This window comes from Citrus sinensis, chromosome 8, assembly GCF_022201045.2.
Source record: "Citrus sinensis cultivar Valencia sweet orange chromosome 8, DVS_A1.0, whole genome shotgun sequence".
Taxonomy (NCBI): domain Eukaryota; kingdom Viridiplantae; phylum Streptophyta; class Magnoliopsida; order Sapindales; family Rutaceae; genus Citrus; species Citrus sinensis.
This window is the reverse complement of record NC_068563.1, coordinates 27,158,079-27,175,534: the sequence shown is the minus strand read 5'-3', so window position 1 is coordinate 27,175,534 and position 17,456 is coordinate 27,158,079. Positions and strand designations below refer to the sequence as shown.

The following is a 17,456-nucleotide window of genomic DNA, read 5'->3' as shown; positions in this document are numbered from 1 at the left end:
ATTTGATTCACAGGTATTGGATGGAGCAAGAGTACTCAGTGCAATAATTAATTAGAAATTTTCTCTTTCTAAATTTCTTGTTGAGAAGACTCTTAGCTGCCATTGATCAGCTTAATTTAACCCCAACAATTTCGCAACGTTTGTGCAAATTACAAATGAACAATAAAGGAAGTAGCTATTATTTTATCTGATATGGAGTTAATACTATCATTGGGGATGATATAAATAGTAATATGTATTACAACTACATTAAGGTATTCTGCTTTGTAGTTTATCTTAAAATGGAAAAAGTAAAAGGAAACATCATTATCAACTGAGTAGTTATGTATCATATATATTGTAGAATATTGAGTTGCCAAATGAACTCACATTTAATTTTAATTTTATGGCTAAAACCATTTAGATATTCTCATTTGGAATAAGTGTTTATTGTTTAATCCAATAAATCTCCGAATGTCTTATTTAAATTAAATTAAATTAATTATTAAACCCACTTCACAAATGTCAACTTCTTAGAAGGTTCCAAATCCTATATGTAGATATATGAATTAATTACAATGCTTTGACATCACAGAGCAATAGCACAGTATCTATCTCCATTGTGGCTAGTTGACTTTTGATTTAGCAAAGTTGATCCATTTGTTAACGTGGAAATCTCCTATTTATAGTGCTAATATGGACAAAAGTTTTTCTCAATTCAATCATTTTAATTGCTTTTAAATTTTAATACAATTTTAGTTAGATACTAGGGCCATCCCACTTAATATTGCCTCATTTGGTGGACTCCCCATCACCAAAATTGATATTGTTTCTGTCAATCACATAAATCATAGCATCTCTATATAAAGGCTTTATAATCCTCCTTCGTCCCCCCAAAAAATAAACGTACCTAACTCAATGTTCTCTTGATCTGTAGCTGGGTAAGTAAAATATTCTACATGTATAAATATTTTAATTTTGTGATCTAAATTAACATTCTACATAGATTTGCTAACATGCATGCATTAAACTTGAATTTGTTTGAAATTTATACATAGGGAGGACGGATCAAAATGAGTGCAAAAATGAGGCTTCTAGGGCTTGCCCTCCTTCTCATGATACTGAGCTCTTGCTTGGCGGCAAACGGAAGGGCTTTAAATGCAGAAACGTACGACAGCCGTGTACTTTCGGAGGGCGACCCGAATGTGAAATCTGGGTATCCTCCAAGCAACGTGAATAACCATCACTATATCCCTAGGCAGGACTTTAACCAATATGGCGGAGACGCTGGAGGTAGCAGTGGCTAAACACTTTGTTAGTTTGATTATAATGATAATTTCGTAACGTAATAATGTTTGTGTGAGAATTAGTTATCGCTATATATTGTCAATATCATCATATTGCTTTATGCTTTGAGTGTTTCTTGATGTCGATCACAGTAATATGTATATGGAAATTATAACTTTCTTCGTAAATTGTTTAATTACACAAGTGTGATTGCAATGCAAAATAATTAATGTTAGTGTTGTTGTATAAAATAAATGTAATTTAATTAATGCTTTATGAATGGCATTGATGCATGGCTAGCTGCGCGAGATAAAATTATTGGACCATTTGCATTTATATATACCATGATCCAACAACTCATAGCGTATTGTAACATACTAAACTTTTTTGCACCAAGAGCTCATCCTTATCACAGGATCCTTATTCGATCCTTAGTTCAACCAGCTCACATTAATAATCCTATAGACTTCCGTTATTTTTATTTTTATAGATTAATTTGGTAAATAATTTCATAATTTAGTCAGTAATAGATTTGAGGTACTCTATTTGAATTTCAATATTCTAGTTGTAGTAAGAGGAAAAAACAGTGATACTATATATAAACGACACGGAAGCAACTTTGTCGGAAAGATAACTTATTGGGCTTGAAATGAAATTATTGAAGAAAAACTTCTCCATGTTTCTCAGACCCTGCCAATCTTCAGTGTGCAGAATCGCTGTATTTTGTAAATGCAATTTCCCGGAGTTTAATGTCTAGAAGACTCCTAACGATTGATTTCACAGGTCACATTACTTACTCTGCATTGAACTCTTCGCACCGAACCATTTGTGGGTTTTATTTTAAATGTTTTTACATCGTAACAAATCCTCCCATTCACCTTGCTACAAAATGGATTTCATTCACCATGTCTGGTTACCTACTAGGCTGCTGCTTCTTGTACTCCTACAAATTTTTCTGGCAAGTGCGTATATAATACATAGTGGCACACGGGCGCTAATGGCCTGATTTATCTTTTCAGATTCTAGCAGCTAATTGAGTTTTTACGTTTCATAGAAAAAAGGAAAAAAACCATCAACCCGCAAAATCATGAATCATTTGACCCCCATATTGCCTCCTAAGCTGATCCTCCTGTTGTTGCTGTGGTGAACTTTCCACCCCATGCCTTAGCCCTAACGTAAGTGACACGGCACTTAATCCCCCGACTTCAATCATGTTTCTCTGGTACGGTATAAAACCCATCAAGGACCTGTCCATGCTTGTTGTGAGCCGATGATTACTATCTACTCTTGATCGCTTCTCCTGATTCCAGTGTTCAGCATTAAGCCCTTCTTCATTGTTGCTTCGTGAGGATCCAATGCCTGAGTAATCCATATGTTCATCAGACATTGCACTAATAGCTAGCTTGTCGTTCATTGGTTGATCACCATTAAAACTGCTGCCTGCAGTACCATCACTAAGAGACTGTCCATCAGTTTTAGTTTTAAAGTCTTGGTTGGTTGCTACTGATCCTTGGGTTTCAAGCATGTGTATTTCTTCCACCATTGGCTTCCAAACTCGAACTCGGGCATTTATAAACCAATTGGAAACCTGCATTAAGTAATTAGTCAAATTTCATTAGTGCACTCAAGCAGTAACACCAAAACAGACAATCAGAAGTACATGACTTGGAGACGGGAAACCTATAGCCACAAACAGAGTAAATTCAATAGTTGACATAAAGACCTCAAAAAGTAGAAGGCTAAATGAATGAATCAACACATGGGTGGGGGAAAATTAAACATTATAAAATTGACCAACGGCCCACAACCCCTGTGGCAAGTATGCAATATGCTAATTCAATCAAGAAAATTGTTTGAAAGAAGTAGACATAATAATTAACTTATAGGGAGCTGACCCTACCTGGTTTCTAGAGAGACCAGTTTGAGTGGCTAACATGTGCTTATCTGTGTCCGTAGGGTACCTAAAAAATGTTGAAAGGCAAAATCAATTAACTGAACAACAAAGTTTAGACAGAGAAAGCAAGAAAGATGAAAGGAAACTCACGGATGGAGAAAATGCTCAAACAACCATGCTCTAAGAATTGCCACCGCTCGTTCTGGTAGACCTCTCTGGGGCCTCCAGACATGTTGTTGGGGTTCGAGGAAGCCCACATTAGCCCCGCCAGATTTATGCTTTTGCAAAATTTGGTCCAAGCAATTAAGCTTAGCCGACGTGTTAGTAATATGACCTCTACTACTACTTGTAACAGTAGCTGAGGATCGCATTTCCTCCCCCAAGGCTTTTGCTACATGCTTAAGCTGATTCATGATAGCACTCTTTAGGCATCGGAAGTTCTTTGAAATTGCTTTGAAAGCTAAAGAAACATATGGGGTAGCACCACTAAGACCCGCGACCGACTCGAAGGACGAAACTACCATTTGTAGCTGCTGGTGATAAAGCTTGTACCTTTTGGAGACCTTCAATAACACAGGGAAGCATTCAGCAAAAGGATTTTGAACAATGAATCTCCATAAGAACAAAGCATCATGGCAAATTACTGGTATGGAGATATGCTAAAGTCTATAATGATGCAATATAAGGACATCACTTTACAGAGAATATTGATGGGACACAAAGCAACCTTCACTGTAGTGTTCATTTTTTGATGAAGCACCAAACAAGGACCAAATTGGGAAAACTAATAGCTACCTAGAGAGCAAAATAAGTACCATGTCGGTAACTACATAGACTATTCTTTTCAGCTTTAATAGGACTTCAAACACCATAAGTCGACAAATAATTAGGTTCCGAATTCAACAGGGCCCTTTAAAGAAGTGCGCATTGTTGAGCCAAAATTTATTGCCATACATCATACAGACAGAGGGAGCATTTCTCAGGCATAAAGTTGCTTAAGAGCTTGGACATAAGACAAAACACCATTCAACTCTCATGAGAAATCCGAATGATGTAGGGATAGTAGAATCTTTAGTGCTCCTTAAATCTACATATCAACATTAAGTATAATCAAAGATTGATTTTACCATAGCAATCAACTAAATCAATCAAGTTTAATTAGCATAAAAATCAAGTAATCTTCTTTACCATCAATATGGTTCCTTGAAAGGAAAAATTGAATTTGTTAAATTGAATTCTCATAAAATCCAAAGAGGCACATGACAAGATGGAAAATAATTTTCTATTAAAGAATAAGACTTGAGAGAATTTTCTATTAAATACAAAATGATAATGTCACGGATATATGTACTAACATTAGTAGCAATTGGGAATGATTAACTTCATCCCAACTGAATTCATACAGTATGGATAGTCAACGATGTTTATGGAAAGAAAATTGTGTTTTTGACTGTTCACAGCTCTAAATTGACATAATATCAAACCAACATACAAACAAGTACAAGGGGAAAAAAGATTGATAATTTGTCTATGTGCATTAAAAATAGAAAGAGGCCAGACTCATAACATAAACTTTCAAAACTAATGGAAGAAGAAGAATAGCCCCAAATTAATCAACTTAAAGCCGACCAATTGTCCAAATTGAGCCCGAATTAAGCAAATAGAGAATACTTGAAAAAAAACATGAAAAGCAAACAACATGAGAACCCTATAGGAAAGAAATTATGAACAGGAATGTTGAGCAAAAATATCTGACATATTTTCCTAAACTAACATCCAAGCAATTGTACAAACTAAGTCTAGAATTAAAGAAAAACATATGTACATAACACATATTTGAAAGATGAATAATTGTTTAAAAAAAAAAATTGTTATATCATGCAGATGTTATGCTATATTCGAAATCAGTTAGGGAAATTAACGCCCTCTAATCTATCACTGGCATACATTAGCAAATTAAGAAAAGCTGCAACAGCAGTCAGAAATTTGAAAGAGTAAATAAGAAATATAAGGTTAATGCATGTTAACAATATGCAAAAAATCAAAACTTTACATCTGAGTGATTTCAGCACAAAGTTCTCCAAATCTTGACCAATCATAAGTCTAATTCATAAAAGGAAATACATAGAAGAAAATTTCAACAAGCCATCTATTCTATTGATTGATGACACAAGCAAATCTAAAATTAATTATATTGTTCTTTCTATAAGGTAATTTCCCAAATTTGAAGAGGTAGGTGAGATTAGATGAAATCTCACGACCTATGGGGTAGAGGAACTGAAGTAATCCACATCAACAAAGACCATCAAGAATTCCAAAACTCTTTATAAAGGTCCAGATATGACTATGGTCTAAAAATATCAAAAATTAATTTGCAGAGGCAAATAAAACCATGTACCACGGGATTAATTAAATTTTCTTTGGAGATTTAATTATTTAATGCAAACTCTATACAAAAAGAACAAAAATTGAACTCATACATTGATGCAATCCCATGGTATTGATTCAAATTCCCTAGTAACAATAAATCAAGTAAAGTATTGGCTAGTAACAACTAATCTAATTACCTAACAACAATTAAGGCTAAAATTTTTCGTTCATGAAATCAAAGGTGCACAAGGGTAAAATAAGAAATATATAACAAACCTCTTCCTGCAAATACAAGAGCTTTGCCCTCATTTCTTGGTACTCAGGCCTGTGGGATTCACCAGAGCTGCACCCAACTCCTCCTTCACAACTAATTTGGTTTGAACTGTAAAACGTGGGCGACGAAACACGTGAAGTGCTATTTTTACCCTTAGCTCCAACCTCCCTATCAGCTACATCAGCAGCATCAGCTTCTGCTGAAGCAGAAGCACTAGCTCTATCTCCAGAGAATCTCTCAGATACATTGCCCCTCCTGCCATATTTTGATTTCTTCACACAGCAGAACTCATCCAAGAGCTCTTGAGCTGGCTTCAAGAATCTTGAATTCTTCAGAATAGTTGCATACCCAGTGAAAGGCCCAAGAGGGCCAGTATTCCGATGAACATTGTAACTAGATGTACCCATATCCTGAACAGATTTTCCACTTCCTTTGCGGATAATAGATGGCTTCGGAAATGAACCCAAAAGACTAGAGTTCCCAGATCTTGAATCGGTCTTGAAGTGTAAGTTTTGAGACTCATATCCTCCTGCAAAGTGACCAGCATTCATTTCATCGGATGGTGGATTCGATGAAAGTGACAGAGATAGACCTTGTGTAGCAGCATCACTCGCAACATTCCGCAAACCCGATTCAGTACTCCATTGATGAAAACTCTCAGCTGCTGGTCTACTAGTCCAATTACTCGGATCACTATACCGAATAGCACTTGTTTGGTTGCCATAGCTTGGAAGAAGCACAAGCTCATTCCCAGAGTGATCAGTCCATGTAACATGGCCAGTTTCTCTTGCATTACTCTGTTGCAAAAGTGAAGCAACCTCTAATCCATGAGTTCCAACAGAAGCCAAAGTGACAACATCTTGAACAGTGTTTGGGAAAATTGGAGTAGCATAATGCATGTCCCCAAAAAGCTTTTCACTTGGTTGATTTACTGAAGTAGACTGAACATGATCTTGATACTCATTGTAATTATTTGGCCTCAAAATTTTTCTAGATGTAGAATTACTATTATTTGACACGACTTCCCCATCAAGCATTACATTTTGATTGCTTTCCCTACCAGATGATCCACTTGCATAATTCACCATCCACTCAGAAATTGACTGTGAATGATCAAGACCTTTCAGGTCACAACAACCTTGAAAATGATCACCGGTGGCTCTAAAGTGATGAGATGAAGCTACAGCTGTGTGAGGCAAAATGGTAAATAAATCACCCCCAGTCATTATAGGCCTACTAGTATTGCTGTGTTGATCATGTTGATGATGAGAATCACTTAATTCTTGGTGCCCCATTGCCTCCCTTTGAGCTGTTAACACACTGGAATTTGCTGAGAAGTTTATAAGCTCAGAGGAGGAAACAAGAGTCGTTGATGAATCATAAAATGAAATGCCATTTCTAACATTGACTGATGATGATTGCTCCAAGTTACTATGTTCACTTAAGTCTTCCAAGTGCTGTTGAATCCTTAGCTTATCGCGACGGCTTTGCTGTGCTACATGTGACGACTGAGGCCTAAAGTTGTTCATATCCATCCGCCGATATATATAAATATATATAACTGATCAGTTACCAGCAAATCTCAGTCAACAAAAAACCCAACCATTGTCCTATAACCCCATCAAGCTTATCATGCGATCTAAGCATTTTCCTGCAGCAAAATCACCGTCGTTTCAAAATATAAAGAAAATAATTCAAAGAGAGCATCCGTCAAAGACAAAAGTACATAAAATGAACAGAAGATACAAGTGGGTAGAAACAGTATATAAACGCAGGAGAGGTAGAAAATAAACGTTTTTGTCACCACAGAAAGAAAGCACATATGGAAGCAAATTAAAACTACTGCAGGAAAGAGAGATTCCAAATACTGTCATTCATTTCCTCTTTCAACATAGCTCGTAGATCTCAAACAAACCATTACACAGAGAACAAAGGAAGCAAAATAACTATACCTACACTTTCTGTAAATACGTATAATCTATATACATATATATAACCACATACTTCACGTCAACTACTGAAACCCTAATTTGGCAGCTACTGCAGTGCATCATCAATCCCAAGTTACAGAGACTGTCACATGGGGATCAAGTTACTGAGAGTTGAGACTCCAACAACAAGTTTTAAACATTCTTGTGAAGCTGTGCTTTACAAAGAAAAAAAAATAGAAAAAGAAAAGTTGATCATTATGCACATGAAGAGGGTAAAAGAAAAGCCGAAAAAGGATAACACATAAAGTAACGATATCATTTCATTATTCAAAACAAAGCCATAAAAGGTACACAGTAATGGAGCCGGCAAGGAAAGTGTACCGCTACATGAATTCAGTCCTCAATTCAGTTGATCTTCTTCACATCTTCTACAACATACATAAAGAAAACGTGCCCAAAAAAAAAGAGAAAAAACAAGAAAGATTACCAGAAGAACGCATATGGGTGATTTGATCTCAATTCTGGGCCTGACCCCTTAGAGAAGGGGGCTAAGATGAGTGGCCGGAGAAATTCCGGCGGGAAATGAGGGAGGCGACAGTATGCTGTAAAAGAGCTTGGGTTCGAGTCAAAAGCACAATAATTGCAAAAGCTATAATCAGCCGTTGGCTTTAACGTCTAAAGCGCGCTGCGCAATTCAAACAGTTATTTTTTCCTTGATTTTGTTGCCGTTAGATTTAACGGCGGAAAACTGTCTGCTCTCGTGAATCTTCAAGAATTGAATTTTCAATCTTGTGTCCCCTCGTAGGGTCGTCTGGACAGAAATTTCTTTATAGCTTTATTTCGTTGGTGAAACAAGAAAAGGGAACACGTGGGTCTATTTGGAAATACCCTTTGGTTAATACATTAATTGCCGATGTACCACTCGTCACAGCTCATATTTACCTCGTGAGCTTTGCTAATCTGTTTTGGATTCATCTCATTCGTCTACTTAATAATCATGATATTACAAATACAATTACCATGCTAGTTATTTTTGTTGTTTTTCCCCCCCCCCCCCCCCCCCTCCCCAAAAAAAAGGAAAAAAAGAAGTCACTAATCTATAGCTTTTAAAATCATGACAACTCTTGACTTAAAAATAAGAGGTTACACCATTAGACATAATAATATAATAATTGTATTTTTATTTAATGATACTACTAACAACTTTTAATATAATTGTACGTATAATGACTCATTAGAGTTTTTTTTTTGGATGATTGCAAGGCTAACATGCTGTCTCTATTGTGTAAATGATATTACTTTAATATATTGTTGGGTCTAATTATGATATCTTTAGGTTATTATATCTTACAATTGGAATCCTATTAAATAGTTGGAAAGTAAATAAAATCTGACAATTTAATAGTTTCTAGACTATAGAGCACACTAACCTTGAGGCACAATAGCTAAAGTCTATATAATTGTCATACATTATGCTAAATCAATAAATTTTCGACAATTCTTCACAAATTCCTCACATAATTAGTATATTTATGGACAAAGAGATTTATTTATTACTTATTTGAATAGAAAAGCCACAGTACAAACCAAAGCATTTTTTTTTTTCTTGCAATTAGAATGACATACATTTTTTTTTTTACCTTGAAATGGAGTAAAATTACAGCGTCAACAAATTAAGAAATTGCAAATCTCAAAACGATGACGTGGCGAAGTTAACATTAGTTCAAGAAGAGGGGCCCCCGGTTTCTTCTCTTCAAGCTCGAGCGGAGCCATTGTGGTGATTGGACGGGAAGTAACTGGACAAAGTTCACTGTAGAGGTTAATTGAATATTACGTCACCTGCAAGTATCGGGACCCACATCTGGACTAACTTTGAATGTCCACCGCCAGATATCTTTTGCGTGGGGACAATTATAAATCACCGGTTTCCAATAAAAAGCCAGACTACTGATACTGTACGGAAACAACAGACACACACACAACTCTCTCTCTGTTTGTTCTCTCTAAAACTCTCACTCGTAGTTCTGTCGGGTTAAATTTTATTATTGTTACTGCCGCTAAACGTACGTACAGCAGAGTATGCAGTCAATATCCACCGTTGGATCTCACCGAGTAGATGAATCCGACGGCTGGGACAATTGTAATGATGATACATGGTTTGTAGTTTCTGATCCGGGGGTGTTTTAATAAACGAAAGACAAAAGGAAAATATTACGTGGAGTTTAACTTTTTGCTAATTGAAGATAACATTCCTTGGAGAGTGGGAGGGCGAATGGGAGCCGTTGGATTTGATCATTGACATTCATTGAAGTTGGTGATCTGGACGACAGTCCAATCAACGAATCAATCCAAAAATGGGGGGAAGGGGATGCTACTATTTTTGGGTCTGTCACATATCAGTTTGCTCGATCACCCACGTGGGCCAGAGATTTTTTATTGGAGAGAATTTAATCAGATTATCATTTTTACATGATCTCCACGTGGCATTACATGATCGGGGTTGAAATAACGTTACATTAAATGTAACGCAGGCGGACCCTCATCATAATATTAACTTATTAAGATATTTACCGGTTACTTGCTGGATTGGGATTAACACTTTCTGCTTTTTATTATTATAATATGTGGAAGTTTCATGCACAATGAAAATAATGAAGTTTTATTTTTTACTAGTATTTGACCGGGATTGTTTTAAAAGAAAATTTTAAAAGTATTTTACAGGGACTTTAAATTATCAATAATTAGAAAAACAAAAGATGTTTTTTTTTTTTTTTGAAAAGGAAAAACAAAATATGTTGATCATATTACAAGAGCGAATCATAGATGCACAATGGGGCTTGGCTTGATAGTATACAAAATTGCCTGGGATGGGAATATCAGCTGCATCCTTTGCTGCAGCAACGTTTTCACAATGAATTACCATATATATCAATATCAAATCAAAGATGAATAGATAGATTGAACCAATCGAGCATGATTTGATTTACAATAAAGAAAATGTCAAGTCCACTGATTTCTTTGTCTGATTTTTTGTTCCAGTAAATGGCAGGCATGCAATAAAAACTCCCCCTTTCCCTGCTGCGAAGAAGCAAATGCCATCGGGAAGATGGCCGCATGCACTCAATGACGCACAAGAAAAATCCAAGGCAATATCTCCTCTTAGTGAGAATAACAGAAGTTGAAAGAGTCTGTCACTTTCAGATCATAATTCTACTTTATGACCAATTTTTCTTTCTTTCCCCCCCCCCCCTCTCGGGTTAAATTTCTTACTTCACAAAACACGCTAAACCAAATTTTGAATAATCATTTTACATCAATTTGGATATGTAAAATAATGATGTTATACAGTTAATTAGTTTATATATTATATAATGTAGACGTGCACAAATGAAAATAAATCAATTACATATATAACAATTTGAGATTTAATAACTTAGAAGATTTTATTTTTGTAAATAGATAGAGTCTATTTCATTTTTAGTATTAGATTTTTTTTTCCAATTCGAAACGTGTCAATTTAGTGAGAGAATAAAATATTTACAGATGTTGAATGTTTAACATCTACAAATAAGATATAGATGCTCAATTATGAAACATTTTTAATGAGAGAAACCAATCTTATTAAAAAAAAATAGTCTTACATGTATTGTTTGTTATTAAAATTAAAAAAAAAAAAAAAAACCTGGACACATTACTATATTTTCTATTAAAGATGATATTTACAAAAGCACTGCAAAAAGAACGTTGCAGCCTGACGAAAGCCCTCGATATTTGATGTAATCGTTAAACGTCACTGCAGAGGCCCTACAAGGTAGCGAAAGCTAGGGTTTCTGCAGCTAGGCTTAGGCTTAGGCTTTCGTTTGCGCCTGGATCGGTTCATTAATGGGTGTCAATTCTTCTGATTTGCCTTCACTTTGCTTCTCCCCACTAAATTACGTATCTAGCACTCACTGGTCGCTGCCCCTTTTCCCTTTTGAAACCAATTTACCTAACTGCCCTCTACGTGATCCTGCTGCCCGCCCCTTTTCATGAACAATATGGAATTCGAGGCCGCCATTAGACCCACCGAAGCTTTTCTTTTTTTAAACAAAAAAAAAATCGATCGGCTACTGTTTGTTTTCATCTGGAAAAAACTGCCCCTATTTCGCCGGTAACTACTGTTTTTTTCTCTTAAATTCTGCAATTCGATTATAATACTTGCATGAATGGTTAGGTCAGGGCCTAGATTCGAGTCTCTCACCACGAAACTCAATAAAAAATCATTCTCTCCCAATAGTGTGTGGATATCCACTCGGCTTGTGTGGGGGTTAGATTTCATATTTAGGAGATGCTATTTTACGTGTTGTGATCGTTAAATCTCTGCGTTATGGTAGAACTGTAATTAATATTTTAATAGATTTCATGTTGAAATATATTAGAGTGTAACAAATTAATAACAAAATCATATATTTTAGAGTCCACCGTTCATGTTCGCTCACTATATATACCCACACAAGATTTTTGTATATATTTCTCAAGGTATGCTTTTTATTTTTTCTAAATAAACCTTGGCAGAATGGGGATAGATTTTTTGAAAAATTAAAAAAAAAAAAGGTTTTTACACTTTTCAAGTTATATTTTATACATTATAAGCTAAGGAATAAATTTTTAAATGCAACGAAAAAAATTGTGATCAATTAATATAAAAAAATTTGCAATTAACTTCATGTTATCATTTTCTAACGCTCTCCTAGGGTCACCATCCATCAATCTGTAGCTGTGGGACTTTGAATGCGGCAGAGGATTGGAAATCCACAGATTCAATCAGGCTATGGCTACTTGTTTTGTTGATATTCAAGTTCATTGACCATTCATATGCATGGTGATTTGCGAATGATATGAAAGCCTTGTAATAAAGCCTGGGTCCCCTATGTCTCTAGTTAAATTATCAATATCTGCATGTTTATTTTTGTTCTGATATAAAGCCAAACCACATAATAAATTTCCGAATGGTTGTTGCCACAGCGGATCAAATCAACAAAATCCTTTATTGAATTGCAATGCAATGAAATTATGAAACATGCCCACGTTTGGAAAATGTCAAGGGGGGCAACTTGCCCCATGGAGTAATTTAATTATTTATGCACGCCTTCGAGTAATCGAGTTAATGGATGTGTGACTTTGGCACCCCACTTGAGTCCCTTTCATGGAAATGTCAAAATTATTAGGGTTTCTAGTTGTGGGTCAGTACTGCCATTTCAGAATAAAAAGCCGAAGCGAAGTTGGGTGCCAATGTGGCATGTGCATGACTTTGAACAGGAACACTGATCTTCATATGATCTGCAGTTAGCAGTACTAATTATATATGATTATAGCGTTGATTTTAGTTGATTCATGGATGATGATGATTGATTAGTGGCAAAATGAAGAGATAGAAGAATGATTATTGCAAAAAATGTTATGGGCATCAATTATCAAACGGGAGCTGTTCTTTATTAGATTGGCAGATGTGACAATGTTTAAACAAGCTAGCTATTGATTTTTCATAGATGATAAAGGTAATTAAATGATCGTAGGATTGATTTTAGTGTTATTAGCTTTTTTTTTTCTTTTAAATGTGTGTCATTATTGTTGTTTATAAACTTTTTAAAATTTACATTAATTTATTTACAGTCATACCAAATCTAATATACCAAATATTTGAAAAATTATCTTCTAGTAATAATATACATGATACATGAGGAGATTTGAACCCCTTCTTACTGGTCAACACCTATGACGTTTAAAGATGGGCCTATATATACTCTACAAATTATTCTAAACATCATAATTTAAATAAAAATATTTATTACAAAAACACATATGCTATGAATTACTATTAAAGATAGTTTATTAAGTTTATATTATATAATTACTTTGAACACTCATGTAGTACACTTATTATTTAATATATAATTCTCATGCCTCAAATTCTAAAATTTTTGTTTCTAATATCTTAATCAACATTTAGGCGAACAATGAGGAAATCAGTATTAACAAAAATAAATACAACGTGTAATAATTTTTATTTTTTTCAAAAATAAAATAAAATGAAAGTACTGTAAATTTTTTTTCTTTTTGCTTTGGCCATTCTTCTTCATCTTCATCTCCTCCTTCTCCTCCTATTTTTGGGTAGTATTTATGAAAAAAAAAATTTCATTATTATGTTCTTAATGGAAGCTATTTTTGGTGCAAAATCAATATTACAAATAAAATACCTAAAATTATGTTAAATTAGTTTGCAACTTAATTTAATTATATTGTTGTAAGTATCTGTTAAATGTCTTGAAATTCATGTACTGAATAGTTTTATTGATGTTTTAAGTAAATAAAATTAAGTAATTTAAATAGTTTATTTATAAATTAAAAAAAAAAAACAGTGCCAAACAGAGTCTTATATTGTCTGGAGGGCGCAATTGGGCCGAAAGAATGGGCTTGGCTCTCTGTTACAATTCATACGTGGTCCTGGTATTGGGATGGGTAAGTAAAAGCATTTATTCCCCGTGCCGTTGCCGCATGCCATTACTTTTCATGGACCGCACTTCCTTGTTTCTGCACGAATACATCACCTGACGCTTAGAATCTTTTAAGAAAGTTAAATGAAAAAGATGGACAAATCTCAATCTTCATAATTGTTGACCCATCAAATTTTCGTTGGTTGTTAGAAGAATTAATGGAAAGATGAGACAATTAAGTTTCAACACAAAGCGTTTCTGCTTGTGAATTAATAAAAGAGTAATGATATAGTCATAAACTTTTATAGAAATTTATTTTGTACAAATTGATGAGATATAATAAAATTGATTGAATTAAATATCTATTGCTCCACATGATTTATTTATATTATTATATATTTTTATTCAACCAATAAATTAATGTCACATCAATTTGTATAAAATAAGTTTGTACAAGAATTTATGACTGTATCATCACTCTTAATAAAAATAAAATTTATCTCCTCTATATTATTCTTAAATTCTATCAAATTATCATCTTTTATAAATTGTAAGCCCATCCTACTTAAGTTTTAGAGTGCTGCTAGGCATTTAAAAAGACGAGAGAAGCATGAGAGATTATGTTTTCTTTATTATTTTTTATTAATATTTTAATTTTTTTAATTAAAAAAGGGCGAGAGATTTTAGGAATGAAACAACAGTATGTGTTGCCGTTTCTCTCGTGCTTCTCTCCCCCTTCTAGATACCAAGCATTTTCCTAAGTTTTACTATGTGCAACGAAACTTATTTGTTGAATGGAGAAATTTCTCGTCCACCCGAGTCCTTAAAATTAATTGAGGTTTGCCTTTTGATTTCATCAGAAGCGGAACATAATGAAGACAGGCATGCATCGTGGCACCTTTAAGAAATTTGGAAAACAAAAACTTAATATATAAATGTTATTTTCTAAATCACATGGGAAGTTGAAAAACATCCATAAGTTAATTAGTATTCTTAATAACCTTAGTCCTTCCAACTAAATATGTGCTAATTAGTCCTTCGTATCATAGCTTTGACTGTAAATTGTCTAATCACTCACAATATCTCTGAAATCCTAAAAATTTATTCTAATTTTATGATGATTTATCTTTTCTCATAGACAATAACAAATCATAATTCTCTTCTCTAGTTTAATATTTAATTCATTTTGTTTTTTACTCGTCTCTAAATTTGTTATTGTTCCAATAAATGACAATATTAGCTTATTATCCAATTTCTTTCTTTAATCTTTCAACTAATATTTTATTTTATTTTATAGTTTGGATGGGAATGAGAAACCTCGTTTAGTAAACATTAGCATTTGCTTATATCACAACTCGAACAAGAGTGTGCGCAATGCGTATTCTCGGCTAGTTGGGCTATACACAAGTGTAAATATCAATTTATTTTATTATTTAAGATATTAATAATGAATAATTTTTATTCTTTGAAAAGACATTAGACCGAAGTTTAACAGGGTTTCTTGATCATTTATTTTTCCATGTACATATCTAAATTTTATTTCACTAGATACTTTCATAGAGTATGAGCATGTTTATTAAAGATGAATAAATTAACATATTTTCATCTTTTAAAATATTTTGGTTTTTGAATGACATTAATAAATTACTATTTAGAATAAATTTACATGATTTTTTTCAAATTTTCCATGCTGCCCTGCAGCGAAGTTTAATTCCAGTTTCCGCCCGGCCAGGATTTCATTTCATCACGACAGCTTAATGCTTTCTGCGAATTATTAACCGGCCGATTTTACAACTGAGAAAGTTAAACAGTTAGAAATCTTATTCATTTATCTATACATCACGTCAAATTAATAATAGACAGTTTCGTTTTTATTTATGATAACGAAAAAAATCAGAATTAAGAATAAACAAACAAGCAAATTGCTCATTACCATGCATCCACATCCACGGCAATTGTAAATTAATAAGCCTTCGTACCGAGCCTATCGAAGTCTTACGTGGCGGAATTGCCTTGCTACATAATCATCCACTTTAAAATTGGCAAATTGTAATTAAAGTTAAAATAGGAGAGTAGGATAGAGAAAAAAAAATTAACATATTTGATAACATTTTGATGAAAAGACATGTTAAAACCATCTTATTATGAGGATTTTTCTCAATTGTATGACTCAAGACGTTCTTTTCATGAACGTGACTACCAGTCTATAAATTCATGCAGATGTATCTTTTCTCATTTTGTATCAAACCTCTAAACATTATTTGTTAATCAACATTATGGCTAAATCATTAGTTTCCTTTACAATAATTTTCGCCATGATGTTCCTTCCATTGCTATCGAATGCAATATCCCAGTGTAACGGGCCATGTAGAACCCTTGATGATTGTGAGGGTGAGCTCATTTGCATCAACGGCATATGCAACGATGACCCCGAAGTTGGGTCGCACACATGCGCAGGAGGCGGAGGTGGAGGTGGCGGAGGCGGAGGCGGTGGCGTCAGTTGTCACTCATCCGGCACACTAAGATGCCATGGAAAGCCATACCCTCTGTACTCGTGCTCTCCTCCGGTTACATCATCTACTGATGCAAAACTAACAAACAATGATTTCAGCGAAGGCGGCGAGGGAGGAGATCCATCGGAGTGTGATGGGAAGTACCACGACAACTCGGTACCTGTCGTGGCACTGTCAACAGGGTGGTATAATGGAGGGTCAAGATGTGGTCACATGATAAAGATTACGGCTCAAAATGGGAGAAGCGTGATGGCTAAGGTGGTTGATGAATGCGACTCCATGCATGGTTGTGATTCAGAGCATGCAGATGAGCCACCTTGTGACAATGACATCATTGATGGCTCAGACGCTGTGTGGAGCGCTTTGGGGCTCGATAAGGACATTGGTGTTGTTGGTGTTACTTGGTCCTTGGCCTAAATTTTAGACTAATTAATAGTACTAAGGTTTGCATGAATAAAGACTACTTGATGATAGCTTTCAAGCTTGTTCGTAGGGCTACATGATGAGTAGTATAAGCTTAAGTTGATGGGCTCCTACATCACCTTTTTAATAGGGCAGTAATTGGTGTTTGTAAATTAATTAAGAAAGCTTCTCAAGTAGTTATGTTGTAACTTGTGAGTGCTCGATAAGAATCTGTAATAAAGATTCTTGCTTTGTGTTTATGTCGTTTACTGGTTTGATTGAAGCAGATTATTGAATGATAAAATAGTATTCAAAGTATTTCATGAAAATAAA

At 34.5% G+C, this 17,456-nt stretch overlaps 2 protein-coding genes and 1 long non-coding RNA gene across 3 annotated transcripts; 2 read left to right on the top strand and 1 right to left on the bottom strand.

Moving 5' to 3' along the window:
• The first annotated feature begins 788 nt into the window (after nt 1-788).
• LOC102618277 (uncharacterized) lies at nt 789-1,540 on the top strand. The gene is made up of 2 exons (XR_371777.3): nt 789-920; nt 1,038-1,540. It is a non-coding gene; the product is annotated as an uncharacterized LOC102618277 (long non-coding RNA).
• A 363-nt stretch (nt 1,541-1,903) lies between these two features.
• LOC102617999 (BEL1-like homeodomain protein 9) lies at nt 1,904-8,521 on the bottom strand. Its single transcript, XM_006487995.4, has 5 exons — nt 8,223-8,521; nt 5,807-7,455; nt 3,311-3,723; nt 3,167-3,227; nt 1,904-2,854 (listed from the first exon to the last, which is right to left on the bottom strand). The coding sequence occupies exons 2-5, from the start codon at nt 7,337-7,339 to the stop codon at nt 2,339-2,341; spliced, it is 2,523 nt and encodes an 840-aa protein (XP_006488058.1). The 5' UTR covers nt 7,340-7,455; nt 8,223-8,521; the 3' UTR covers nt 1,904-2,338.
• A 7,872-nt stretch (nt 8,522-16,393) lies between these two features.
• Nucleotides 16,394-17,383, top strand: LOC102617715 (kiwellin-like). The gene has a single exon (XM_006487994.4). The coding sequence runs from the start codon at nt 16,485-16,487 to the stop codon at nt 17,136-17,138; it is 654 nt and encodes a 217-aa protein (XP_006488057.1). The 5' UTR covers nt 16,394-16,484; the 3' UTR covers nt 17,139-17,383.
• Nucleotides 17,384-17,456: the final 73 nt, after the last annotated feature.